The sequence below is a fragment of the Carassius gibelio genome, chromosome B9 (assembly GCF_023724105.1).
Source record: "Carassius gibelio isolate Cgi1373 ecotype wild population from Czech Republic chromosome B9, carGib1.2-hapl.c, whole genome shotgun sequence".
In the NCBI taxonomy this organism is placed as follows: Eukaryota; Metazoa; Chordata; class Actinopteri; order Cypriniformes; family Cyprinidae; genus Carassius; species Carassius gibelio.
In genome coordinates, this window is record NC_068404.1 from 6,656,950 (window position 1) to 6,683,346 (window position 26,397).

General features: G+C 34.5%; 2 protein-coding genes across 9 annotated transcripts; both read left to right on the plus strand.

The window, feature by feature from the left end:
* Positions 1-2,682: 2,682 nt before the first annotated feature.
* LOC127965364 (sciellin-like) lies at positions 2,683-12,995 on the plus strand. 5 transcript variants are annotated; one of them, XM_052566154.1, is made up of 29 exons: positions 2,683-2,829; positions 4,063-4,110; positions 4,207-4,318; positions 4,467-4,529; positions 4,619-4,705; positions 5,489-5,524; positions 5,802-5,846; positions 5,936-6,007; positions 6,153-6,233; positions 6,484-6,537; positions 6,632-6,661; positions 6,752-6,823; positions 6,909-6,980; positions 8,419-8,472; positions 8,782-8,811; positions 8,925-8,987; positions 9,111-9,164; positions 9,513-9,542; positions 9,647-9,709; positions 9,836-9,889; positions 10,878-10,907; positions 10,984-11,052; positions 11,141-11,212; positions 11,414-11,470; positions 11,550-11,609; positions 11,729-11,797; positions 11,876-11,984; positions 12,262-12,364; positions 12,443-12,995. In XM_052566154.1, exons 2-29 carry the CDS (start codon positions 4,071-4,073, stop codon positions 12,457-12,459), a joined length of 1,698 nt encoding a protein of 565 aa, XP_052422114.1. In that variant the 5' UTR covers positions 2,683-2,829; positions 4,063-4,070; the 3' UTR covers positions 12,460-12,995. The 5 variants fall into 5 exon arrangements, with proteins under 5 accessions (XP_052422114.1, XP_052422117.1, XP_052422116.1 ...); XM_052566157.1 differs by lacking the exons at positions 8,925-8,987; positions 9,111-9,164; positions 9,513-9,542 and having other exon boundaries at positions 2,690-2,829; positions 12,443-12,988; XM_052566156.1 differs by lacking the exons at positions 9,513-9,542; positions 9,647-9,709; positions 9,836-9,889 and having other exon boundaries at positions 2,691-2,829; positions 12,443-12,988.
* A 1,258-nt stretch (positions 12,996-14,253) lies between these two features.
* On the plus strand, positions 14,254-24,688 carry slain1a (SLAIN motif family, member 1a). Of its 4 annotated transcripts, none has more exons than XM_052564904.1 (9): positions 14,254-14,846; positions 16,362-16,498; positions 18,300-18,416; positions 19,355-19,456; positions 20,170-20,319; positions 21,496-21,831; positions 22,084-22,263; positions 22,371-22,659; positions 23,888-24,688. In XM_052564904.1, the coding sequence occupies exons 1-9, from the start codon at positions 14,458-14,460 to the stop codon at positions 23,961-23,963; spliced, it is 1,776 nt and encodes a 591-aa protein (XP_052420864.1). In that variant the 5' UTR covers positions 14,254-14,457; the 3' UTR covers positions 23,964-24,688. The 4 variants fall into 4 exon arrangements, with proteins under 4 accessions (XP_052420864.1, XP_052420865.1, XP_052420866.1 ...); XM_052564905.1 differs by having other exon boundaries at positions 19,358-19,456; XM_052564906.1 differs by lacking the exon at positions 18,300-18,416.
* The last annotated feature ends 1,709 nt before the right edge of the window (positions 24,689-26,397 follow it).

The following is a 26,397-nucleotide window of genomic DNA, read 5'->3' on the forward strand; positions in this document are numbered from 1 at the left end:
TTTAAAATCTAATCATGAATAATCTAATAGACAATCCACCCACAGTGCACTACTTAAAATAAAGGCTCGGTTTCAAATATATCACACTAGAATGATCAGCAGGTGTGAGACATGTGGATGTCTATAAAACAGGAGAAGAGAGATAAAGAGAAAAGGTCAGGCTATATGAGAGTAAGTGCACATGCAATAAGGTCATAATAAGGTTTCTTACAACACAATATGCACAAGTATCCTAAAATTAAAACAAATGTTTAATGCAGCGAGATTCTTACTTATTTCCTGCAGTCAATTCATGAACGCAAATTAGACAATGCAATGTCTTGCCCCATCTAGTGGTGAGAAACGTCATTGCTGTCTATCTATCTGTCTGTCTGTCTAAAATAAGCATGCCATGTTGCATGATGATACAACTTTGATTTATTAAAGAAAGCTTACAAATAAGGTTTATTCTGAATCACTTTTCTTGCGACAATATTGACAATATCTACACTTTATTATGCAGGTTTTTTTTTCACTTAGATTTTTCAAATAAATTTCACTCACGGAATTAAGTAAAATCCTAACTTAAAAAATACATTTATTGAATTCAATAAATAAATAAATTGATGTGCTCTCTGCAGTCCGTTTTTTTTTCTTTGTAGATCCCGCCTTCTCGCACGCCACTATTGGTCGATTATGTAGGATGCCTGCACGCCATTGGTCGAACTACTTATCAGTCATTACCTTCAGCAAGTATGAAAACAATAAGAAAACAAAGAAATCTAGGCACTTTGGGCAATTTAGAAATGTCCTGGGAAAGAGGACGTATGATCAGTCAATTATTTAAGGCAAGTGTTCACACAAACTTACTTTATTTTAGACATACACTTTTAATTTGTTACTGCCTTTGACGTTAGCACAGCTATTCTCATTGAATGGAACAACTAACTGTAATCCTACAAGCTAACCACAAGTTCCACAAAACGTCAACAACAGAAACTCTTTTAAATGTCTAGCTGAACTTTGGGTTTCCTTTACACATTAAATAGCACTTCATTTCAACATTTACTCTCCCAAATGAGTCCTATGGAAAGGATGCTGGAAACTTAAACTCTCCATGCTGTTTCATTTATAGAAACAAATAAATTAAATTTCAACTTCATTTTCAGATATTTGAGTGAACTGAACATTCAATTAAATTAAGTTGTACTAATAAAATGTCCAGCAGTTATGTTACTTGTCTTACAAAATTGAACAAGCAGATAAAATAACCTTATTTAAACCTTAGATGCACAATGTTTCCTGTTAAATAAATACAATCATTGTTTTCTTAGTCCAAACCTTGTATTTGCAAACATTAATATTTGCATTAAAATGATGAGGCATTTTTGGCGTAGCATCAGAAGCAGCTTCTTCCTCATTGAATGTCAACGAGTTTGATTGTCTTTTGCATATTACACACTTTAAAACTATTGAGAAAGGGTGTGATTAACATGAACCGTAGTGTCACACCCCACAGACATACTCTGCATGTTTTCTGTCAGACATACGTTACCTCTCACAAGCCACATGCTTCTGCAGCAACACCCCCGTTCATTTAGAACAAGCAAAATTATATATTCTGGCTCAGAAGGTTTCATCCTCTGAGGTTCAGAGCTGTATTATTATATAATGTATTCTCGCCGAGCCTCCACCATGTAACTTTGATTTCAGCCTGCTCTAGTACACAGAAAATACTGAAATACTTTTCACTCTACATTTCACAAGTAATTACAAAGACATGGAAAGTAACTTGTGTTAATAGTTAAAAGTAGAAAGTCTGCAATAGTTGTGGAAGCCCGGTTTCCGCCACTAAAAAATAAAATAAAAATAAAACAAGGCAATTGTGACTTTTTATCTTGTAATTCTGAATGTACAACTTCTGCGAAAAACAGAAAGTCAGAATTTCTAGATATAAACTCGCAATTTGCGAGAAAAAAATCAGAATTGCAAGAAAAAAAGTCGCAATTACCTTGTTTTATTTTTTATCCAGTGGCATTAACAGGCTTCCATAAATAGTAGCCTATTTTCTTGTAAAAGCACTAATATATATTTTTTTATTTACAACTTAACTTGAACAGTTTTTTTTTTTTAACAATGCACTGAAAAAATAGTGTTGAAATCATAATTGCTAGTAAATATCACAAATAATTACAAAGAAATGGCACCATTGAATTAACAGTGAAATTTTGAAGTAGGACGACTTATTTTCTTGTAAACACACTCCAATAATCTTTATTTATTTAATTTACAATTTCGACAAATGATTTTTAGTGTACACTAAAAATATGGAGATGTAGGCGACTTTGAAACAATATAAAATATACAATATAATTTTCGCAATTACACAGAAACAAGTAATTAATTGATGTTAACATTACATTTTAATTCCAGTTAAGTGCTTGATTCTGAACAAATATTATAAGCAATAAACAATCAGAATGACAGACTTTTGAACTTGTAAACCTTGAGAGCAACACCCCAAACAGTTTTATCTTGCCATCTTGGTGGAGGTTGTTATGGTGGCTTTCACATAGTTTCCTAAGACAGACAATTGGCTGCTGATGTCCTGCCATCCATTACTTAGTGCTTTTTTCATCAGCTGGAGGGAAAGACCTCATGAAGACACACCCTTTACAGTAAGCTACACTGACATAGCTGTGCTGACAGTTCAGGTTCAGTTGCATGAAGCCACACCCTTCACTGGTCTGCCTTCCCTACCCAGGTCAAATATGTAAGAGGGGAAGAGCAGAAAACTGTATGTTATTCTCACTTAACCTCTATCACGTCCCGCGCACCTGAAATACTGAGGTATGACTGTTCTCTACCCACATAGACTTCTATCTGTATGTGTGTCTATGAATTCTGTTTTAATTCTATTTACATGGTTAATATTTTGAATATGTCTATTTGTTTGTAAAATTAAAGGGTTTTTAGGTTAGTGATCAGTTCTAAAGCATGTTCATTTAAACGGATTCTCTTATGAAATGGATGTATTGTATGACTGTGATCAAACACTGTTTAGTATTTAGTAATAACACAGTGCAGTCTTACTAAAGAACAGTTTACTATGTCAAGGTCAATGTCAGAACATTAAGTTTAATGCAGTTTCTTTTCTTTTTTGTTTTCAGAAATAAAATTAAACTAGTGCTTCTATGCGTCAAAAGTGTGACAGTGATTTTCCTCTCAAATCAAAATACAAATACATCCGTTTCTCCATATAGTAGTTTTTCCTGGACTGTTATTTTTTACAATAATGATTGGCAAAACATTGTAAATTCCCACAGAGATTATTCTGATTTGTAATTGTTTTTTTATAAATGGGCATGCACTTTTGACTCATGCATGGACTTTTAAATAAACACCAAGATATAATGTTAAATTTATGATATATATTTATATGATGCGTTAATATTATAAAAATGTATATAAATTGTTTGGATATGAATTCCTTATTGTTTATTTGAAAATATAAAAAATGCATAAAGTAGCCTATATTAAAGTGTGTAGTCTCTTTAAAATTGCATCATGCACGTCCGCTGCATGCATAATAATTAAAAAAGAATTAGTAACATATTGTTTCAGATAGTTTTAGATGGAGTTTAGCAGGTGAGCTTCCTACAATTAATTCCCAGAATATGAAGATCAGCAAAGGAAAGTACATATTTATATGGAATATTTTTACAATTTGAACTACGATACAAAAAATCCAGCGAAGCCTCCCGTGTAGCTGAGTGATGTTCAGTACAGTTTATTTCCAAGCATGAGAATGTTGCTATGGTTTGAGTGGCAGGTGTTTGAACAGGGTGTGTGTGTTCAGGAATCAGGACAAACTAGTTTAGGGTGTATCCAGAAAGGCATGAATTAAAAGGACAGTGCTACATCAAACACTACTAGGAATGGAATGTGTTAACCGTGATTTGTGAAATTATGCATTTAATGCACTTGATCTAGTGGCAGCATCTTGTGGATGGTATTATTGTTAGAAGTGACTGCACTGTATCTACTGGAAATGTAATAATGTGTACCAATTCCATCTTACAGCGTAAACCATGTCTTTCACTCCAAAGTCATACAGTAAACCCCAAACAGGTGAGAAAACGCCTTAAAATTGAATTATTTTCATTATATATCATGCTAATTCAAGTCATTTTATTTACCTGTTGTTGTTTTTTTTATTGAAAACAGTTACAACTTCAAGCACTAGATCCATTAAAACAGTGGATGATGGCAAAAAGAAATCCCTGCTGAAGGACAATAGCTGGATTAAGACAAATGTGAACGAGAATGAACAAGTCGAGTAAGTTTTCAACACATTCATCAGTTAACAGACATAACCTGATTAACATCTCACCTCTGTAATATTTATGTTGATCAGTGGGATTTATGTGTGTCTGACAGACTAGACAATTGATAAGCTAAATATATTTTTCCCTTTCTCTCAACAGACGTGAATCGAACTTCGGCAGAAGTGTTCTGAGTCGTTACAAGTCCAACGAAAACCTTGTCAGGTGGGTAATCTCATGTCTGGATCAACATGCTGCTATTAAAATAGTTATTTGAGATCCTTATGATCTTTATTTTTTATTTTGTTATGAAGCCCTCAAGATAAAACTAGCAAAACTGAGAGCAAAACCAGCACTGTCACCACTTCATCAGGTACCTCTGTCCAAGCTCTCAGTAAAAGGTAATACACTGCTGAAGACGCACTTGAGACTTTCTTACATCACACATCTTATCAAATGTGTTACAAATGTGCAGCAGATTACACACAGTACAAACCAATACTCACTCGTGTGCTAGCCCATTTCTGCCACATTAGAAAAACAACTGTTAAATCCAAATGATGACCTAAACATTTTAATTATAAGATAAAAGGTTGAAATTATGAGATACATTATTCATTATGAGATACATAATTATGAGATAAAAAGTCAGAATTATGACGGAAAGTTGAAATAATGATATAAAATGTAGAATTATGAGATAAAAAGTCAGAATTATGACGGAAAGTTGAAATAATGATATAAAATGTAGAATTATGAGATAAAAAGCCAATATTATGACAGAAGTTGAATTATGTTATAATTATGAGATAAAATGTTAAATGAGATACAAAGTGAAAATTAGTCGGAAATTTTGATACTAAGTTGAAATTGAAATTGTCATTCATAAAAAAAATTAAAATGATGACATAAGAAGTCAAAACGAGATAAAAAGTAACGGTTATAATATGGCAATTTCTACTTTTTAACTCATAATTTTGACTTCATATGTATTGTATTTCATAAATATGACTTGGTATCTCATAATTTAGTTTTCATTTCATAATATTGATATTTTATGTCAAACTGATGACTTTTATGTCATAATTATGATTTACCGAAGCAAGATTTCTGAAGTTTTTTTGGAGAAAGTTTATGTAATAAAATCTAATCAAGTGCTCTCACTGATTGCTTTCAATATGTAGATTTGGTGGTAGCCAGGACAAGCTGAATGAAACCAGGTAAATATACACACTCTTTTCTAGCACAGAAATAAATCATGAGCTTTATTGCTGAAATCTGTTTCACAGTAAAAATCTTGAACTCACTTTATACAGAGTATGATACAGCACAATAATACTTAATCTGTTGAAGAATGTAGACTCACATTTACAATACGATTAGTCACCAGCGTTTGCTGTATTTAAAACCTGTTTGTAAGAGTGTTCAGAAGCCAAAAAAAGCTTGGAATTGAAAGCATTTTAAGAGCTCAATTATCTTCCCAACCCAACCCTACAGAACCACAGGAACTAAAACAACAGTGAAAACAGAGCCGAGGAGAAGGTAACGCCTCTGAGACACACCTGCTTAATGACTGATTGACTGACCGAATGAAGACTAGCTTCTTACACACCTGATGATTGCTCTTTCAGCTCTACTTCTTCCACAACAACAACAATCAAGGATGGCACAAAGATAACCGAGACAACTGTGACCACTACCAGGTAAGATGCTGAAAAGACATCATATCAATAACTATTTCACACTATAATCATCTTTGCTTGCAATCGCCGAACATGTTATGAATTCCACGGTCAGTTCACACAGGCAGTTGAACTGTTTTAAAATGTGTTGTCTTCTGGTCCTTAGCCAGGATGTGGTGAAATCATCTACCAAGTCTGAAACACTCAGCGATAAAGACCTGGCAGATTTAAACACCAGGAGTTCTGGGTAAATCAGCTCAATTCAAAATACATTCATTCATTTGGATACAAAAAATGAATGTCAAACCAAGTGGCATTTATTTAAAAGATATAGCACAAACACACTTTTCACAGAAATTAAAAAAATGTGTTTAGTTGTAGATGATGACTAATAGATATACTGTTCTAATAAGATAAATGAATGAATGAATTTCATATTCATATTTGTCGCTTAAATGTGCAAAATATGTCTCACTGCATTTTATCTGTTATTAAAGAAAGTACAAGACTGAGGTTATTACAGTCAAGTCATCAAAGGACACTGTTGATGGGTGAGAGTTATAAAATGAAGTTGAAATAATCTCATAATTCAATTAATCTTTTATTTTTGTGAGTATTAAAATGAAACCTATAATTCTCTTTTAGACCAACCTCACCTGTCAAGACCTCCACAAGGTACAGTAACTCGATTAGCCTTGTTTAGATTGCTGACTAAACTGAGCAAATGTGGCTGTTTTCTTAACCTCTTAACATGTTCAATTCTAGCATCAAAACCTACACCAAAGAGGATGTTTCACCAGCTAAAAGAACATCATATTCAGTCCGATCCACAAAGAGGTGAGGATCTGACAGACAATTACAAGTAAATGCTTTTCAGTCATCGTAAAACAAAGAGCATCACTGACTGAATGCTTTTCCACAGCACTGAGGATCACCTGTTTGATACTCTCATACCAACATCGGTCAAATCAGCCAACACTAAACCAGACCACAGGTATGTGGTATTTGCATATCAATAAACTAGTGCTGTCAAATGATTAATCGCGATTAATCGCATCCAAACTAAACATTTTATTTACATAACATATGTGTGTGTACTTGTGTATATTTATTATGTACAGGTGCATCTCAAAAAATGTAAATATAGTGAAGAAGTTATTTTCTTCGTTACGTTATGTAAAGTAAAACATTTCATTATTTGAGCTTAAAGCTCATGAGTCAAAAATCCAGTATCTCAATATATTAGAATATTTATATGTGAATTTCAATAAATAGTCATCCCTACAGTATTAATTCCGAGAGTCTCTTGTTCTTTGAAACCACAATAATGGGGAAGACTGCTGACTTGGCAGTGGACCAGAAGAAGATCACTGACACCCTCCACAAAGAGGTCACAAAGGGTCATTACTGAAAGGGCTGGCTAACAGAGTGCTGTATCAAAGCATATTAAATGTAAAGTTGACTGGAAGGAAGGAACTGGATAGGATAAGGTGTGGAATAAGGAGAAAAATAATTGGCCTGTTGCTCAGTTATCCAAAGTCCTTTTTTCAGATGAAAGTAAATTTAGCATTTCATTCGAAAATCAAGGCCTGGAGTCTGGAGGAAGACTGGAGAGGAACAGCATCCAAACTGTTTGAAGTCCAGTGTGAAGCTTCTGAAGTCAGGGATGATTTGGGGAGCCGTGATGTTTGCTGGTGTTGGTCCATTGTGTTTTAATCAAGTCCAAAGTCAATGCAGCCGTCTACCAGGAGATTTTGGAGCATTTTATGCTTCCATCTGCTGACAAGCTTTATGGAGATGCAAATTTCATTTTCCAGCAGGACTTTAGCACCTGCCAACAGTGCTAAAACCACTTCCAAGTGGTTTGATAACCATGATATTACTGTGCCAGCAAACATGTATATTTGTATATTTTCAAGAGAAAGATGAGAAACAGTCAATCAATACAGACAAGCTGATGCTGGAGTTTGTGCTAAAGGACCCCCGACCAAGTAATGAGTGCATAAAAAATCAACATATTTTAAAGAACTTGAACTTTTCTGTTTTGTTAAATCTTTTTTTTTTTTTTTTTTTTTTGATCATAGGAAATATTTAATGTTTTGAGATACTGGATTTTTGATTTTCATGAGTTGTAAGCTCTAATCATCAAAATTAAAGCAAAAAAAAATGATTTTTTTTTTTTTGCATGTAATGAATCTAGAATATATGAAAGTTTCACTTTATGAAATACGTTACCAAAACTTTTTTATGATATTCAGATTTTTTGAGATGCACCTGTATATATAAACATACACACACAGTACATATTTTGAAAATATTAACATATATTTACATTTATATATTTATATTCATATAATTTATATTATATTGTATGATTGTAAAAATCTTGTATTTATTCTAGAAAATAGTGAACTTGTTTTGTGTCTCTAAAGTGACTACAAGACTGAAGTGGTTACTGTGAAGACATCAAAGGACATCAGTGATGTGTGAGTGTCATAGATCAGTTCTTCTCAACACAAGGGTCACGACCCACAGATGAAGGATAGCAATGCTAAACAAATATAAATTATAGAAAAAAAGATAAATAGTGAAATGCAAACATATGTTCATGCATGAACAAAATCACAAAAATCTATTCCTGTACATTTGTGTTTACATTAAGAAATTAAAAGCAGTTTCCTTTTGCAATGTAAAATCTGTGTTATCTGATATGATCTCATAATTTGGATGCAATTTTTTGTTTGCGTTTGTTTTAATGTTGTATTAACACTGAACCTGTAATTCTTCTTGTCTAGACCAACTTCACCTGTCAAGACCACTACAAGGTAACCACAGCCTTGCTGACTAACCAGAAACAAAATACAGCTGCAGATCGTTGACCAACCTGGAAAAATGTAGTTATAGCTTTTATTAACCTCTTAACCTGTTTGATTTACAGCATCAAGACCTACACCAAGGAGGATGTTTCACCAACTAAAACAACATCCTACAGCACAAAGAGGTGAGCACTTAAGAGACTGTTCACATCACAATTGTCATTGTAAAATATAATGCCGTGCAATGACATGAACTTGCATTTAGAGACTGAATCGTTGCTCACTGAACATTGTTTGTGTCTCTAAAGTGACTACAAGACTGAAGTGGTTACTGTGAAGTCTTCGAAGGACATCATTGATGTGTGAGTGTCATTAGTTCTTCTCCACACAAGGGTCACGACCCACAGATCATCTGAATGTCTGGTTAGGGGAAGAGGATAAATAGCAATATTCCAGGCAATTTACCATATATTCATGCATAAATTTAATATAAACAACTTTTAAGGTTATGCCATACATTTTGTTACACTTCATTTTAATGAATGTGAGTAATTTAAGGAAATTTCTGTGTGCTTTTGAAAAAACTATTTTGGTATACTGCATTGTGAACGCTTGATGTGCAATTTAAAATCTGTGTAAAATGATGTGATTTCATAATTCATTTACTGTTTTTGCATATATTAACAATGAGCGTAATTCTTTTTGTCTAGACCAACCTCACCTGTCAAGACCACTACAAGGTACAGTAACCACAGCCTCGCTGACTAACCAGAAACAAAATACAGCTGCAGATGCAAAAATGCGGTTATTATTTTATTAACCTTTTAACCTGTTTCATTTACAGCATCAAGACCTACACCAAGGAGGACGTTTCACCAACTAAAACAACATCCTACAGCACAAAGAGGTGAAAGATTCACATCACAATTCTAGTTTTTATAAAAAAAATATATATAAAAATTAAATACAGTGCGGTGAACTTGCATTAAGAGACTGAATTGTTGCTCACTGAACATTGTTTGTGTCTCTAAAGTGACTACAAGACTGAAGTGGTCACTGTGAAGTCTTCAAAGGACATCAGTGATGTGTGAGTGTCATAGATTAGTGCTTCTCAACACAAGGGTCAAGACCCACAGATGACCTTCATCTATTCTAATAGTTCACACACAACAGAAGAAAAAATTATGCAGCTAAAAATACAACAAACCATATAATCATGCATTGATAGAATAGATAAATGAATAAGCTCTATCTTTTGCCAAAATACTCAGTTGTTTTATAAATGTTACTAATGAATCCCTTGTGAAAAAAAATAGTGCTGTCAAACAATTAATCACAATTAATCACGTACAAAATAAAAGTTTTTGTTTGCATAATATTTGTGTGTGTTATAAATAAATATATTTAATATGTAACAAAAAAAAATTCTGATGTTTGTATTTATGTATGCATAATAAATATAAACAGCATAAATACATATGTAAGCAAAAACGCGATTAATCGTTTGACAGCACTAGAAAAAAATCTACTTTAGCATACTTTTAAAAGAACATACTTGAGTGGGACGTGAATGTAATGTTTTCAGACACTTAATTGCATGGTAATTAAACTGTATTATAGAGTTGAACTTGACCCAATTAAAGAGGACTAAAATACATATTTAAATCTCATTTCATAATTCTTTTTTGTCAAATGTATTCAAATACATTTTTAATTTGGAAACTACATTTTTTTCATTAAAAAATATATAAACCTTAAAAGTAATATTTAATAAAAAAAAAAAAACGAATTAATTATAACAGTTAATTATAATAAAGTATTTTACATGCAAGCTAGCCAATGCATTACAGTAGGGGTACTTTAAAGCAAGACAAAATATTTATAATCTCCTTTTAAATTAAAACTATAATGAACAGAATATTTGAAGGATATTTTTGTCCTAAACCACTGTAGTAATATCGAACCTACACAAAATCTCTTAATTTGCTTGCTGATGTTTTGTTGTATTTGGAGTGCATTGACCTAAAGCCTATTATATATATATATATATATATATATATTTTTTTTTTTTCTAGACCAACTTCACCAGTCAAGACCACCACAAGGTACAGTAACTCCAGCTTACAGTCTTCTGATTAGCCTGAAATAATAAGATTAACCTCTTAACATGTTCAATTCTAGCATCAAAACCTACACCGAGGATGTTTCACCAACTAAAACAACATCATATTCTGTCCGATCCACAAAGAGGTGAGAATCTGACAGATATTATAAGTAGCTCCACGCCCGTCAATGCTTTTCACACAAACAACGTGACTGACCTGATGCTTTTCTTCAGCACTGAGGATCAACTGTTCGATACTCTCATACCTTCATCAATCAAGTCAGCCAACACAACGTATGACAGCAGGTATGTGCCATTTACATATTTATAAGGTGTGAACCCATTCGTGGCGAGTTTGACATTTGCTTCGGCCTTTAAGTAGTTTAACCAGTCTTACGGCTGACAGGCTAAAAGCACAAAAGCAGCTGCACATTCATACTTTCCATTAGAGCTTCACTCTCACTGCAGCAGTGTTTATTCTATCATGGACTTTTATCGTTCCTACAGTCGCGAGGATGTATCAGTCTCCAAATCCATCAGAACCGTCTATTCGACAAACGAGAGGTAGGAGGCATTTTCTTATTCAAGCGTCTTTGCCTGATACATTATCTGTTGTTTATTGCACTTATTTATCTGCATATAGAGATGAGTGGAGTACAGTCACAAGTCCTTCTTACACCAGGACATCTTACACAGAGAGCAGGTTCAGTATCCACTGCTACATATTCAGATGTCTTGTCAATTAAAACACTACTCCGTTCCAAGAATTACGGATCACATTTGACCAGGTTTGTAGACTTATTAAGGTCTTGTTGTCTACAGGCCTGTTGATTACCTGTCTGACACGCTCTCATCCAAAACCACCACGACTGTGTACACATCACCGGAAAGGTATGGAAGTAATACATATTTGCCCATGCTTGATGTGATATTTAGTGCACACGTGAAAGGCGTATCATTTTGTTGCAGGGTAGTAAGTGGGAAGGACATCTGCACGGTCTGCCATAAAAACATGTACACGGATGAAAAGATTGTCCTGGATGACATGAATATCAACTGTCACGCAAGTTGTTTCAAGGTTAGCTATTTTATTTTTCAAGCTCTTTTCAAATGTGTAGTAATTGTTTTCATTAAATCAGTATTTAGGTGAGTGCAGCATGAAATATGAACGGTTTATTTTAGAATTGTTGGTGCTATTAATGCTTTAATATGTGTCTTTTTTTTACTTTATGGCATAACTTTATTTTAATTTCAATAAAACCTAAAACAATAAAATTTGAAATATATAATTGATGTTTTATTAAAGAAAATGATTTCTTATTAGAATAATCGTATTGTTTCTTTTGTTATTTTAGTGTGGGGTGTGTCATCTTTCTCTGGGACACCTGAAGGCGGGGGACAGTTTGTGGGTGTACCGTCGTGCCATCCACTGTGAGAGCTGCTTTGGTGTCACTAAGGGTAAGATTCGCTCTACTCTATTTTTCAATATTATGGATGATACAGTCAATGTGTTTACTAAATTAATTTGTTTTACAGGCAAATGGCTCCGCTGAAACCACAGTTAGCGTTAATGAAGTGATGTTATGAGAGAGACTCTTCCAAAACTTTCCCGGGCCATTTGAAGTTTCTGGTGGTGGACTTCTGTCTGATAATAGACTTTGGGGTTTATTAATTGCATTGATTGCTATTCTCCCCGATGATGTGACAAGGATCTTATCTAATTACCAAAATAATACGAATATTTTTAAAGAAGAATATTTTTCCTAATACATGACAATAAATATATTTTTTGAGTTGCTTCATTTTCTTCTTCCCTTTTGTTGTATTGTTAAAGCAAAGCGTATATGTATATGATGAGAAGATTTCATATTTCTCCTGAAGTTTCATCTGATTGTCTTTTATCGTTCAGATCTGGTTAAACATCATTCCAGAGATAAGTTATGCAGTAGCTTTCACCTCGGTAGCTATTAATCGAATATGCTTGTGTTGTATTTCTAATGAATTGCAGTCTTTCAGAAATATGCTGTGATTAAGATCAGACTCTTCAATTTGTATCTTATGAAAGGATTCATAAGAGGATGCAAATAAAGAGCTAAAGCTTGTTATTGCATGTATTAATTAATTTTTATTTATTTTTTTATTTATTTTTTGCTTGAGTGGGTCAACTTTTAATTTGATATTTCTTGACCTTTTAATCCTTTAAAATTTTTATTTTATCTGGATTTCTGTATTTTTTATTATTTTTTTAAAGGGAGACTAACCAACTAAACTTTCATTAACTTCATTAGTTGCTTGTTTATTGAGCCATTGATTTCCCACACAAATAAATAAATAAAAATACAATTAAAATGGCGTCACTTCCTGGAAGATGATGTCATTAATTAAGTGACTTTTGTTAGTTTAAGGATTTTACAAAGACTATCAGAATCTAAGTTGACACAGAGGACAAAGGAAAATATTCTCAAATTATACATTAAAACAATTAGAAATATTACAATTAGATAATGGAAAATTGAAGAAACACCTGAAATATTTCTTTATAAATTATCGATTTTTCAGCAGAAAAGTTCAATCCAAAGAACACAGACACACAAACGGTTTAGGATTTACCTTGAAATTATTTTCTCTCGGAAATTGCTTGTAATTTTTACAAATAATGAGAAAGAAAAAAGTAACACTGAATTTAACATGGAATTCTCACATAGAAAGACTAATGTAATAAAGTACTCCATTTAAATTGTGATATTATGATAAAATAACTAATACATTTACAGTAGCTACAAAAATAAAATTGTGAGTTTAATAGCTCATCCAAATTATTAAGACACTACATTCAAATATTTGGAGTCAGTAAGAGTTAAATTTTTTTAAGGATATCTGAAGCTCACCAAACTATATTTATTTGATCAAAATACAATAAAAAGGGGAAAATTGTTGCAATTAATATATTTTCATGAGCAATGTATTCCTCTGACGCAAAGCTGAATGCCAGCATCATTACAGTGTTCAGTGACACATGATCCTTCAGAAATCGAGGATGGTGAATACAGTTGTGCTACTTCCTATTTTTAAGGGTTCTTTGAAGAATAGAAAGTTCAAAAGAAGAGCACGTAGGCCTATATGAAATGTAAATATTTCGTAACACTGTAAATGTCCTACCGTCACTTTGGATCAATGTAATGCATCCTTGCTAATTAAAATTATTAATTTAAAAAAATTATAAATCATATTGACCTTAATTTAAACGCGTATTGTATTGGGAATAGAATAGAATAGAATTGAATAGAATAGAATAGAATAGAACACTCCAGATGTAAGGCACCATTTTCTCGCTAGTCATCTGATTGGAAAGAAGGCTGTCGAGGAGCTGCATGGGTAAGTTTTTGTTTTTTTGTTCCTGGTGGTTCTGTGGTGGTCGTGTGTTGTTTTGAACCGAGGGGGAGGAGACAGAGACACATCAGCATCTGAATGAAGCGTGCAAGCCGTCTGAAAGCACTGCGAGTCTGGGCACACAGGGTAAACAGCACCGCCACCATCTTACTACTGTTTATATGCTTTTCTCTTCAATGGACGGGCTATTGTTCAACCCGCAGACGATGGCGGACGTCAATGGCAACAGTAAGATAATGAACGCAGAGCTGGAGGTGAAAAAGCTTCAGGAGCTCGTGAGAAAACTGGAGAGGCAGAACGAGCAGCTCAGGACGAGGGCAAACGCCGCGAACAACTGCACCTCCGGCGGCCGTCTCGGCCCAGACACCGGGAGCTACTGCCTTTCATCCTCCTGTTCTCCATCTTTTGGACCCTCGGAGGAGCACTATCCGTATTTTCATCCGCAGTCAGTGACTGGTGCTGATGAGGAAGATGCCACTGTACTGGATGAGGTGGAAATACTAGACCTTCGTGTTGTTCTTCCCATCGATGGAGAGTCTGATTACATCTGGTACTGATGCTGCATTATTTGCTCCGTAAACAATCGGTTTCCAGCGTTTGCATGTTCTTTGTCATCGCTTAAATAGCTACAGTTCCCGTGAAATGTCACAATAAGTAGTAGACCATGTGTCCAGATCCATTGTTAGTCACTGTTGGTGAGTGTCTAAACAGCACTGATGCAGGGTCTCTTGAATGTGTAATATTGAATTATTATTCTTAAGATCTTTTGTCTTCTAAATGTGAAGTGCACAGATGCATAATTATTTGACTGTTCGTCTGTGATCATTTCACACCAGATGGTCACAAGTGTTTTAACTTGAACGTGATCACTACACAGACAAATAAAAACAGCTAATCTGGCCTAGCTTCGTTATGGGACGCAACATTAGTCTTGATTGCAAAACTCCTACAGTGGGACTCGAAAGTCTGAGACCACATTGAAAAAAAAGCTAAAAGTGTAAGATAAATTGAAGAAATAAATTGTAGAAATAATTAATATTTTTTAATTCCTAGGGAAGTAACAAATCTGTGTCCAAGTGGACACTTTTATACAGATCAGAAGTTCTTGCTTCCATTCTGTTCTTCCACCACACATTTTTATGGTCAGCTAAGATCACTTCTGTATTATTAGTATATTTATACATTAGACTTCAAAGACTTTAATCAAAATGGTCTACTGAGGAGTCTGTCTCATCCATAATGCATGCCTATTTGCCTGTTTTGGGGGGGGTTAAGTATATTGTAGAAAAAAATATTTTGCCTGTTGATTCCCCAGTTCATGTGCTCTGAGAATATACATTACCAAGTAAAAGACTTTAAGATGTTTTTTCAGCTGAGTTCAAATGTGTTCCTGTGGCTCAGTAATAGAGCAATGCATTAGCAGCGCAAAAGGTTGTGGGTTCAATTCCCAGGGAACGCACATACTCATAAAATAAAAAGTTATAGCCTGAATGCACTGTAAGTTGTTTTGAATGAAAGTGTCTGATAAATGTCACATCCATATTGTTGGAATTGCCGATGCTGAAGAACTTGTGGATTTCATGCAACTTGAATGCTGCCAACACAATTTCATGGCACCTCAAAAAATTCTTGGGTTTTTAAAAAAAGAGAGACGAACCAAATACTAGGCCATTATTAAGATAGGTTGCTATGCTGATAATATAATCTATAATGACAAAAAAGTTATGTTTGAAAGATGCACAAAAATGCCTCAGAGGTAAAGCCCACTTTATGTGTCCATACTGCACGACACAAGATATAGATTAGACTGAAATATGTATTTAAAACATTATGTTACATGTTCCTGAAAACCATAACATAAGGTAACATCAGGACACTCACAGAGGTCAAATAAACATCATTCACATCCTATAGTATTTATTTTTAATCTTGCTAAATAGTTAGTAGGATACTTTTAATAAATTAGCTCATGTTTTTATACTTATTTTAGATAGAGATCAGTTATGTTTCAAACAAATGTAAAGTAAAGATTGGGAAGTTTCTAACCATGTTTTTATGTCACCAGGTTGTACGTGTCTCCAAAAGCCAAGCTGTTTCCTCATCTTCTCCTCAGTCCTCTTCAGTGGTGCAGACATGTGCTGGACAACCCCAGACCAGAAGTGGAGTTAGCCAAACGCTCATTGTGCTACAAACTGGACCAAGGTACCAACCATCATTCCCATGGATATAGAGTATGAAATGTGAATGTCTAAAATGTCAATGTCAAATTTGAGTTAGACCATTATAGCTTTTTTAAAGAAATATTTCACCCAAGGGATGCAGCTTGTTTCTTCATCAGATAAGATTTGGAGAAATTTACATCAGTTGCTCACCAGTGGATGCTGTGCAGTGGATGGGTGCCGTCAGACTGAGAGTCCAAACAGCTGATAAAAACATCACAATAATCCACAGCACTCCAGTCCATCAGTAAACATCTTGTGAAGTTTTTAAAAGAAACAAATCCATCAAAGTGTTTGTTTGGGGTTTTTTTAACATCAAAACTTTGCTTTATCCATAATATTGTGAAAAACTATATAGTGAAAAGGCAATCTTGTCTGAATCGGGAGGGAAACAAGTGAAAACAGTTCCAAACAGATATGTTGTTATGTTTTTTATGTAAGACAGCAACAGGGGGGGACTTTTTTTGGAAGTTTTATTATGGATTATGGACCCGTATTTTGACCAGAAGCGATGGTTTAGAGTTAAAAACATCTTGATGATGGATTTGTTTATTACAAACATGCAGCTTTACACTTTACAAGACATTAATTGTTGGACTGGAGTGGTGTGGATTATTGTGATGTTTTTAATCAGCTGTTTGGGCTCTCATTCTGACGGCACCCATTCACTATAGTGCATCCACTGATGAGCAAGTGACATAATGCTAATTACTTCAAATCAAAGTGGCATGAAAGTTAAGTTTTTTTTGTTGTTGTTGTTGTTGTTGTTTTGTGTGTGTGTGTGAACTATTTCTTTAATGGAGTCTAGATATAATGCAGATACATATACAATTAAATTTGATAAAGCTGTAAGATGAATCTGAAAATGAACAGTGGCAGACTGGGGAGTGACAGACTTTTACTCAGCCTAATATAAAATAAAACTTGGTATGATGATAAATAATAAGACCTTGAGAAGATACAAAATTAGCACTGCAGCTTCTTGGTAGCTATGTCAGTGTCGGATAACCTACATTTTCTGTACTTCTGCTGGAGGAGATGGTATCCATAGAAACAACAGAATCCGCTCTAACCCACACTGATGTATTGGAGACGGTTCTGGGGACATGGTGGAATGTTTCTGTACTGTATCAGTTATTCCTTTGGATCAGTCCATACATAAATGATGCATGAGGCGCACGTATACAGAGACGTGTGTTGTGGAGTTGCGGGCGCTCTGAAAGGCTTTTGAAAGGCCAGATTCAGCGAGAGCTTGGCTCTCTGTAAACGGGGTCATGAATACATCTTTGTTCCGGCAGCCTCTGAAAACCTTTGTTTTTCTGGGTAGCCGTGAATGCTTGTTTTTATGCAATCGTGAAAAAGGCTAATTGTTAAGGTAGGCATAAGTACGCTTGACAACCCAGTTTCACTCTTTTAAAGGGATAGTTTGACCCAGAATGAACCTTTCAAACCTTTCAAAGGAGAAATTGAGAAGAATGTCCTAGTTAGTGTTTTCCAAAACTGTCAGAAATAGCTTACATTTCTTAATTGTGGGAACTGATTTATATATATATATATATATATATATATATATATATATATATATATATATATATATATATATATATATATATATATATATATATATATATATATATATATATATATAAATAATAACTAAAGAAACTTTATTAGTTACATATTTATTATCCTTATTCACAAAAGTACACTAACCATGCTATTAATATGTTAATGTTGCTGTTTGTCATGTTTATTTATTAATTGCACTTCTCTTTTCCCATTAGCCAAAAGATGGAGAGGTGTCCTCTCTTCAAGCGCTCTGTACAGTCCTGTAGATGAACTCTCTGCTTTAAGCAGCTGTTCTAAACCCTATATTAAACCTGCACTAACTGAGCAAACAGGTAACACTTGCGCCTCACTCATCCTAACTCAAGACCAGAAACTATTTCTCATTATTATTCATTACATGCTTTCTCTAACTCTCTCTATTGGGCTAATAGAGGTTCTGTACTCTATGCCTGATAAACTACTTAGTTGTCTGTGTATTATACAATCCCTTGTTGAAAAGAAGTAGACTTACATAGCTTACTTTAAATAAGAATGCTTATTACATAAATTATATACTTTAAAATTGAACTAGATGTAATGCTTTCAGCCACTTTATTACAAAAAAATTATATTGTTTTAAAATTAAATGCAATTAGCTCAACTTCAGAGTGCTTCAGAGGAGGACTAAAGTATATCTTTATATGTAATATGTCTTTCAAAAAATATACAGTGTACTGCTGAATGTACTGGCATTTATGATATAATAAAATATACTTTAATATCATTTCAGTAACAATTTATTTTAAAGGGGGGGTGAAATGCTATTTCATGCATACTAAGTTTTTTACACTGTTAAAGAGTTGGATTCCCATGCTAAACATGGACAAAGTTTCAGAATTGCTGAGAAAGAACATATTGATTTTTTTCCCAGGCATCAGATATCGTTTCCATCAGTCAGATCAGCATTTTTCAAGCCATGAGGAATATGATACATCACTGATGAGTTCATGGTGTCTGGAAGTGACCGCTGCAGCATATGTTACACAAGACAGAGATTTGCTTGTGATACTTTGTCACAGAAGGTCTGCATATGGTCCTGGTTGGACTATAGATTTATATGCATTAGATCAGTTGTTCTCAACCGGTTTTGCTTTAGGGCACAGCTTTGACAGTGGACAGCAAATGACAACCCAACAAAGAATTTCTTTAGTAAAAAAGTTAAGTCATTGTTTATAAAGGTGATTTTTACTCCATACCATATTTAGATTTATCTATCATCTCTCTCCTGAAGCAGATCCACCTTCACCAAACCATCAGAAGACTCTCACAGGGAGAAACTGCTCCAGCCTAAACGAAAGATCTCCCACATTCCTCTATCACACGGCTACACAAGGTAAGCTTGACCAAGATCTCCCATCATTTTCCATTAGAATTAAGTCACTTATGCCAACCAAGGTTGCATTTATTTGATCAAAAACAATATTTTATAATGTTATTAAATATTAATATAACTGTTTTCTATTTCAATATATTTGAAATGTAATTTGTTCCTGTGAGGTAAAGCTCAGTTTTCTGCATCATTACCCCTGTCTTCAGTGTCACATGATCCTTTCTAAATAATATACTGATTAACTGCTCAAACAACGGCTTTCTTTACTTTCATTTACTGCTTTCTTATTATTATCGGCGTTGAAAACTATTTTTTGAATTGGTTCAAACTCTAAATTTTGATTTACTATTAATCAAAAATATTTCTTTCCCCAAACACAACAACATTCACACAAAGTAAAAGATCATATCATTAGATTTTCAGTAGATGTTAGCCAAAATGATATTTAACCTAGCTCAGTATGATCTTTTTTTTTTGCCTTTTTACAATTTAATTTCAGCATAAATAAAATGAGAGTACAATTTTCATTTAAGATTGTTAGTCAATGTTTAACTTACTATAAAATAAAGACACCTTCAGTAATTTCTGCGGTTAGTAAATCAGTATGTATTCTGCACATCAACACTGTGAGTCAAGCAAACATGCTATTTAAATGTTTGTGTTTGACTCCATGATTTTCAATCAATATAAAAATGTACTTTAAATGTCTCTTTCAGGGAACAGTCATCATCAAAGGCCCCTCAGTCCTCAGTCGTCAATAGACAGTGACCTAAGTGTCTCTGAACTGGAGGACGACTCCATCTCTATGAGCTATAAGCTTCAGGACATGACTGATGTGGAGGTCATGGCCCGACTGCAGGAGGAGAGTAAGTCTACATAAATACATCAGATGGTCACCCTAATGTCATTACAAACCTGTATGATTTGTTTCTGTGGAACGAAGGTATTTTGAAGAATGTTGGTCACCAAACACGTTCAGTTCCTATAAACTGCCATTATAATTAAAGCTGCAAGTAGCATTGAAAGGGTCCTCGCATCAGGCTCACTGCCACCCGGTGGCTTTAGGAAAACAGCGACCGGTCAGCAATATGCATTTAAAGCAGTAAATATAGGAGGAATATGTCACTTATATGTGTCAAACCTCCTGCTGCCAGCTGGTGGCACTATGACTATAACTCAATATTGACATGTAGATGTCTTCAGGCCAGGATTTTTATCAAACATATAGTTTGGTGCAGATTGAACATGGTATGTTTGAGTTAGTGTAAAACATGACATATCCTGTTGCCAACGAGTGGCGCTATGATTATAAATTAATATTGGTGTTTAGATATTGTCAGATCAGGAGTTATCAGATGTGTGAAGTTTGAGGCAGATCGGACATTGCTTATTTAAGTTAGTGTAAAACAAGTCATTTCCTGTTGCCAGCAGGTGGCGCTATAATCATAATAGAATACTGGCCTTTAGATGTGTTTAGGTCAAGACTCTTATCAAACGTGAACTTTGGGGCAGATAGGATGTTGTATGCATGAGTTTCATGATGAAACAGGCTGCCATGGACACGACCTTCAACGAAAATTTAAGATCTTCGCAATTTAACATCACAAAGGGCTTTCAATTACACTGAGCAAATATGGTGTTGATCTGTTTAAATCTCCAGGGGGAGTTTGTTTAAATACAACACCTGAAAATGGCAAAAACAGCACAAAATTTGCATATAAATTTAAAATAACAGACTTCCTGTTGTGTTTCAAACATGGCAGTTGAGCCATTTTGCCACATCCACTTCTGAAACCCATATCAGATGTTAAGTTTCATGAGTTTTCGAGCACATTTAGGTCCTAAAAATTGCAATTTGTTTTGGATTAGAAGAAGAAAAAGAAGAAAAACTTCCAATAGGCTCCTCACACCACAGGTGGAAGTCAGTGTACAATGGAAGTCAAAGGGAAGCAAAACTGTTATGTTAACAACATTCTTCAAAAGCTTGGACTGGGTCAGAAGAAGTATTTTGTTCTCAGGATGCTTCATGTGTTTGTGTTTAGGTCTACGGCAGGAGTACGCGAGCACCACTGCCACAGCTACGCGCCGTAGTGCCAGTTTTTCGGTGCACACAAGCGCGCGCAGGAGCATGCGGAGTGAGGCCGAGCTGGAGGAAGAGGAGGAGTACGATCAGCTGTCCGCTCCGCAGCCACGGCTCTTCCGGACGTCCTCCATGCAGCGCAGCACGTCCCACTCCCAGAGCCTCTCCAGCATGAGAGAGTGCCGGCGCAGCCCCTCCACGCCTCAGTACCTCAGCAGCCCGTCCTACCAGCAGCTGCACATGCCCAACCTCAGCTCCAGCACAGCCCCAGAGACCCAGAGCTACAGAGCCCACACAGGTCAGGATGGACATATACTGATAACACTGACACAGCAATAACTCACTGCTACTGGTGACCCCAGTCTCTCTGTTTTGATATGAAAGCTGTTGGGTAGAATCAATTACTGAGTGGTGCCATCTAGTGTCTGGAAACCAAACTGAAGTTAAATAGTCTTGGAGATAAATATGTTGAGCACAAAACTTATTTTTTTTAGGATTACCCAATTAAAACAAGAAAACAACCAAAACACCAAACTGACCTGTTTTTCAGACAAGCTACGGAGGAGCATGCCAAACCTCCTTCGAGCTCCCAGCATCCCCAGTGTCATCAGTGTGCCCGGTGTTCCTGCTCCGGCCGCTCACGTTGCCACATCATCCTCATCTTTGTCATTACTCCGAAACAGTCAGAGTTTTGATTCCCACAGCGGTCTGGCCAAGATACAGTCTGCAAGTAAGTCCAAACATCACAGTAAATGATAATAATTATCTTAGTTCCTGATTATGTCGCATTCTTTATGAACCTCGGGTCAATTTTCATTGCTCTCTGTTCAATCTCAGTTCCCTGTCCGGGCCAGTTACAGCAGCGGGTTCAGAGCGTGGGCAACTTCTCAACACGGCCCCCTCTGAAAGCCACGGCGTACGTGAGCCCTACCATCCAGAGTGCCACCACAATGCCTTCCTCTGTTAGTCTCGGCTCTATCCCCAGCAGCAGCAGCAGCAGCAGCAGCATCCCTCTCCCCAGCAAACCCAGCGCCCCCTCCTCCACTCGCAGCGCTCTACCTCGCCCTGCTTCCTTTGTTGGGACAAGTGGGGTCTCGCGCAGTAAAATTGGCCAGCCCATGCGCAGGTAATCATTCTTCCTCTCCTTTTTTTTTGAATGTATTACTGTACATTCACTCATGGGCTTCTCATCCAGGAGACTGGTTTTGCTTTTTATAACATTAGCTGTTCCAGAGAGGACAAGTGTTTTATTGTTAAACATTTACTGGTAATTACAGAATTTCATATTCATTGAAGCAAATGCTCATGTAGTTAGCAGTAAATTTCAGACAAGCTCAGAAAATGTATTGCTGTTGGCTGCAAAATAGTGTTAGGCTTCTGTTCAATGATATGGACACAAAACAAACCATAGTCACTTTTTGTAATTCAATAATTGATTTATCTGCAAAAACAACTTGATTTAGAGCTTTTCTCTGCAAAATACTGATTTTGCTATTTCTTTTTCATTAATGAATCAGCATATTGTAGTTAATTCAGTTATAATTTTTAATACTTGACAGCCCTAAAAATACTATCAGGAATGATTGATTCTTATATTATATTAAATTTACTAACATGCAGGTTTTTTATGTGTTTTTTTGTTGTTGTTGTTTTTTTTTTTTTTGTAGGAGATTATTACTTTTATTAATGATGCATTCAACTGATCAAAAGTGAAGGAATAAAGTCATTTATAATGTTACAAAAGATGAGCTTCATGAGCTTTTTATTTCTTTAAATAAACCTATATATATATAACCTATATATATATAATAGTTTCCACAAAATCCTAAGTATGAAAACTGTTTTGATAATAATAATAATAAATGTTTCTTGAGCATATTCAGAAAAATATAATGATTTCTGAAGGATCATGTGACACTGAAAATTCAGATTTGATCACAGGAATAAATTACACTTTAAAGTAAAAAATAAAAATAAAAAAAACAGTTATTTTAGATTATAAAAATATTTCTGTTGTTACTGTATTGTTATCAAATAAATGCAACCTTGATGAGCATCACACTCTCTGAACCAAAACTTTTGAGCAGTAGTGTAGCTTAATGTTTTAAAATGATTTAAATATATTTAATTTCATACACAGTTAGCCTATTTCATTATTAATTCATGTTTGTTCATAGTTCATTAGAATACAACTCATGTTCATTTATGCAACTTGAATTGTATTAATTTATGCAGAAATGTACATTAATTGGTTACAATTGTTCATTTTTAGTTCATGATGGTAAAAGATTTTGATATTTTGTTTACACTATACTGTATAATAGATGAATTAACACTAGTCACTGTCGTTTCAGTTTACTGACCCCACCGAAGAGTGTCTCTGCTCTGAGCGCCCTGCGTGACGGCAGCTGGAGGGACGGCTGCTATTAAACTGCTCTGACCTTAAATGTCTCAGGCCCAGCTGGCTGGGCTCAACTGGGCACATCTAGACCTTACGTGGAAATCAGATTACATCAAGTGAATCGAAGTTGAAAAGCACTGTTAACAAATGCAATACAGCACCACTGCAATATGCCTGATGGCTGAAACCCAGAGCATTATTCATACAAGTGTTTACGTGCAAATAATTTGCCTAATTGCAGCACAATTTTTTAACCATTGAAACCAATTGTCGAATGATATTAATAATTAGATACGAAGGATAAGGAGAGTATTGGTTTTGGTAGATGTTATAATTTAATAAGCATAAGTCATTGTCTCTCAAATAGCACTTTTACTGTTAACTTGCATTGTTACATTAGATAACCAGTATTGCCAGAGTAGTACCCGATTGGTTTCTTTTGCACAAGTTGCATTCCTTTTTTAATAATGTTGTCAATTATGATGCAACATATGGCAAGTGAATTATGAGGGTGATCTGGTGCATTTGTAAAAGCAGATGAAATGGACTGTAAAACACTAAATGCAGCCTAGAGTGAAAGGCATGCATTGAAGATTGTATGTTTACATGATGCTCGTGATACAGAGCACCGTGGACAAGACATTTGCACATCAAATGGTGACATTTGTTTTTCTTTCTTTTTTTTAAACAGCTTGGATGGAATGGAATGGATAGTATGTTTTTCCAGTGTTGAATAAAAGGCTTTTGAACTGAATTCTAATGTTTAGAAATGTTTCGTACTAAAATATGATATTTAAGAGAGTATTTAGAGTATTCAAGAGACTACTATTTTTTTTTACTTGTCTTAGGCTGTTTGTCTGATTTGCATAAGATCTGGTATGCACTATATTGAGATATTATCGACAAAATGATGTTATATTCATTCAATCATTTAGCAGATTTTATTTCGCATTTAGCTTATTTTTTACGGAATTTATTTCAGTGTAAGGCATTATAAACAATCACAAATGATTCTGTTGAGTTTACAAATTCAATGACCAATCAGAAGCGTTCAGATCAGTCATTGCATTGAGTTTTGTTCTGTGCGCACTGATATAAACGACAAAGTGCAGATGTACTTAAAGAGATTATGTTTTTCTTAACAATATCAGAAATATACACATAAACAAAGTAAGATATTCATTTTACAGTGCAGACAATGTCTGATTATAAGGGGAGTTTTTATTATTTTATTTTATTTATTTTTGAGAGCACTTAAAGCTCGCTAGACTGAATAATATTATTTTTGATAATGTAAATGTTTTTGCTCTTTTTCTATGTCATTCCCTCGCTATTTGAATTGTAAATGAAAGCTTTATAAGTAGGCTATCTAGCGTTTTTATTCAATTGTGGTCATGTAAAATACAAATTCAGTCAAACTTAAAAAAAAAAAAATATTGTATGACATGACATACATATTTAGTATCAGCCTAAAAATATGGGATTTATTATGTGCGCAATTATTAGATTAGAGCTGAAAATGTAACGGACACCTAGCAGATGCAGGTAAATATGCTTTTTATGCCACATATCACAAGCTGTTGAGTCGGAAATTTTCCAATAAAACCAAATAATCCACACATAAAATTAAAACTTTGTAGCCTACATAAACATTCTATTTCTGTTATGACATAACACTAGTACTGAATATTAGCGTTTCGTTTAGTTCTTGTGTGCGACTAAAGATATCTGTCTTACCATTAGGGTAATCTCTAGAAATAATAACTTATTTAGTTTTTTTTATTTTTTTAGTTTTTTTTATCACGAAATGTGTATAAAGGTAATTGAAAAGGAGTAAATGAGCATGGTAAATTCAGTATCCCACAATTTTATGTCAATTATTTATTTATTTAATGATAATGTATTAAAACATAAGAAAATAGTTTTTATGTGTGTTAAAATGCAGCATGAATCATTTGTGTAAAACATTTTTCATGTTGTGCTCGTCTCTCTTCATCTACATGCCACCATTCGAGCAACACAAATGAGGGTCATGTGACAGTATTCAATTAACACGACAGGTTCAGTAATCCAAATTGTATTACAAAATCTGATAAAATAGATAGATAGATATTGTAGACTTTTATTACTAAAATGCAATTAATATGAACACATATTGTATTGTAATCAAATGATCAAGTGATCAAATGCACCAAGACCTTTTTTTTTTCTTTAAAATAAGTGTATGTCTGATATTAGTCTACTGTTTATTTCTGTGCAATCTACACGCCACTGTTTGAGCACCACAATGGTAAATGTGGATCAAATGTGACAACTGTTTGTTCAGTAATCTAAATTTTATTACTAAATCTGAATGCAATTAATCTGAATACATTCAAATATTGGATTAAAGTGTTCATGTGCATCAAGACATTTTCCCCTGTAAAATAAGCGTAAATGCAACACTTGCACGAGAAGTTCAGT

Bases quoted from the DNA above. Each gene is read 5' to 3' on its own strand.
- LOC127965364 (XM_052566154.1), top strand. From the start codon at position 4,071: ATGTCTTTCACTCCAAAGTCATACAGTAAACCCCAAACAG. The intron at 6,538-6,631 runs GTGAGAGTTATA...ATTCTCTTTTAG, and splicing joins TCAAAGGACACTGTTGATGG to ACCAACCTCACCTGTCAAGA. The intron at 11,610-11,728 runs GTTCAGTATCCA...TGTTGTCTACAG, and splicing joins ACATCTTACACAGAGAGCAG to GCCTGTTGATTACCTGTCTG.
- slain1a (XM_052564904.1), top strand. From the start codon at position 14,458: ATGCTTTTCTCTTCAATGGACGGGCTATTGTTCAACCCGCAGACGATG. The intron at 16,499-18,299 runs GTACCAACCATC...TTTTCCCATTAG, and splicing joins GTGCTACAAACTGGACCAAG to CCAAAAGATGGAGAGGTGTC. The intron at 20,320-21,495 runs GTAAGTCTACAT...GTTTGTGTTTAG, and splicing joins GGCCCGACTGCAGGAGGAGA to GTCTACGGCAGGAGTACGCG.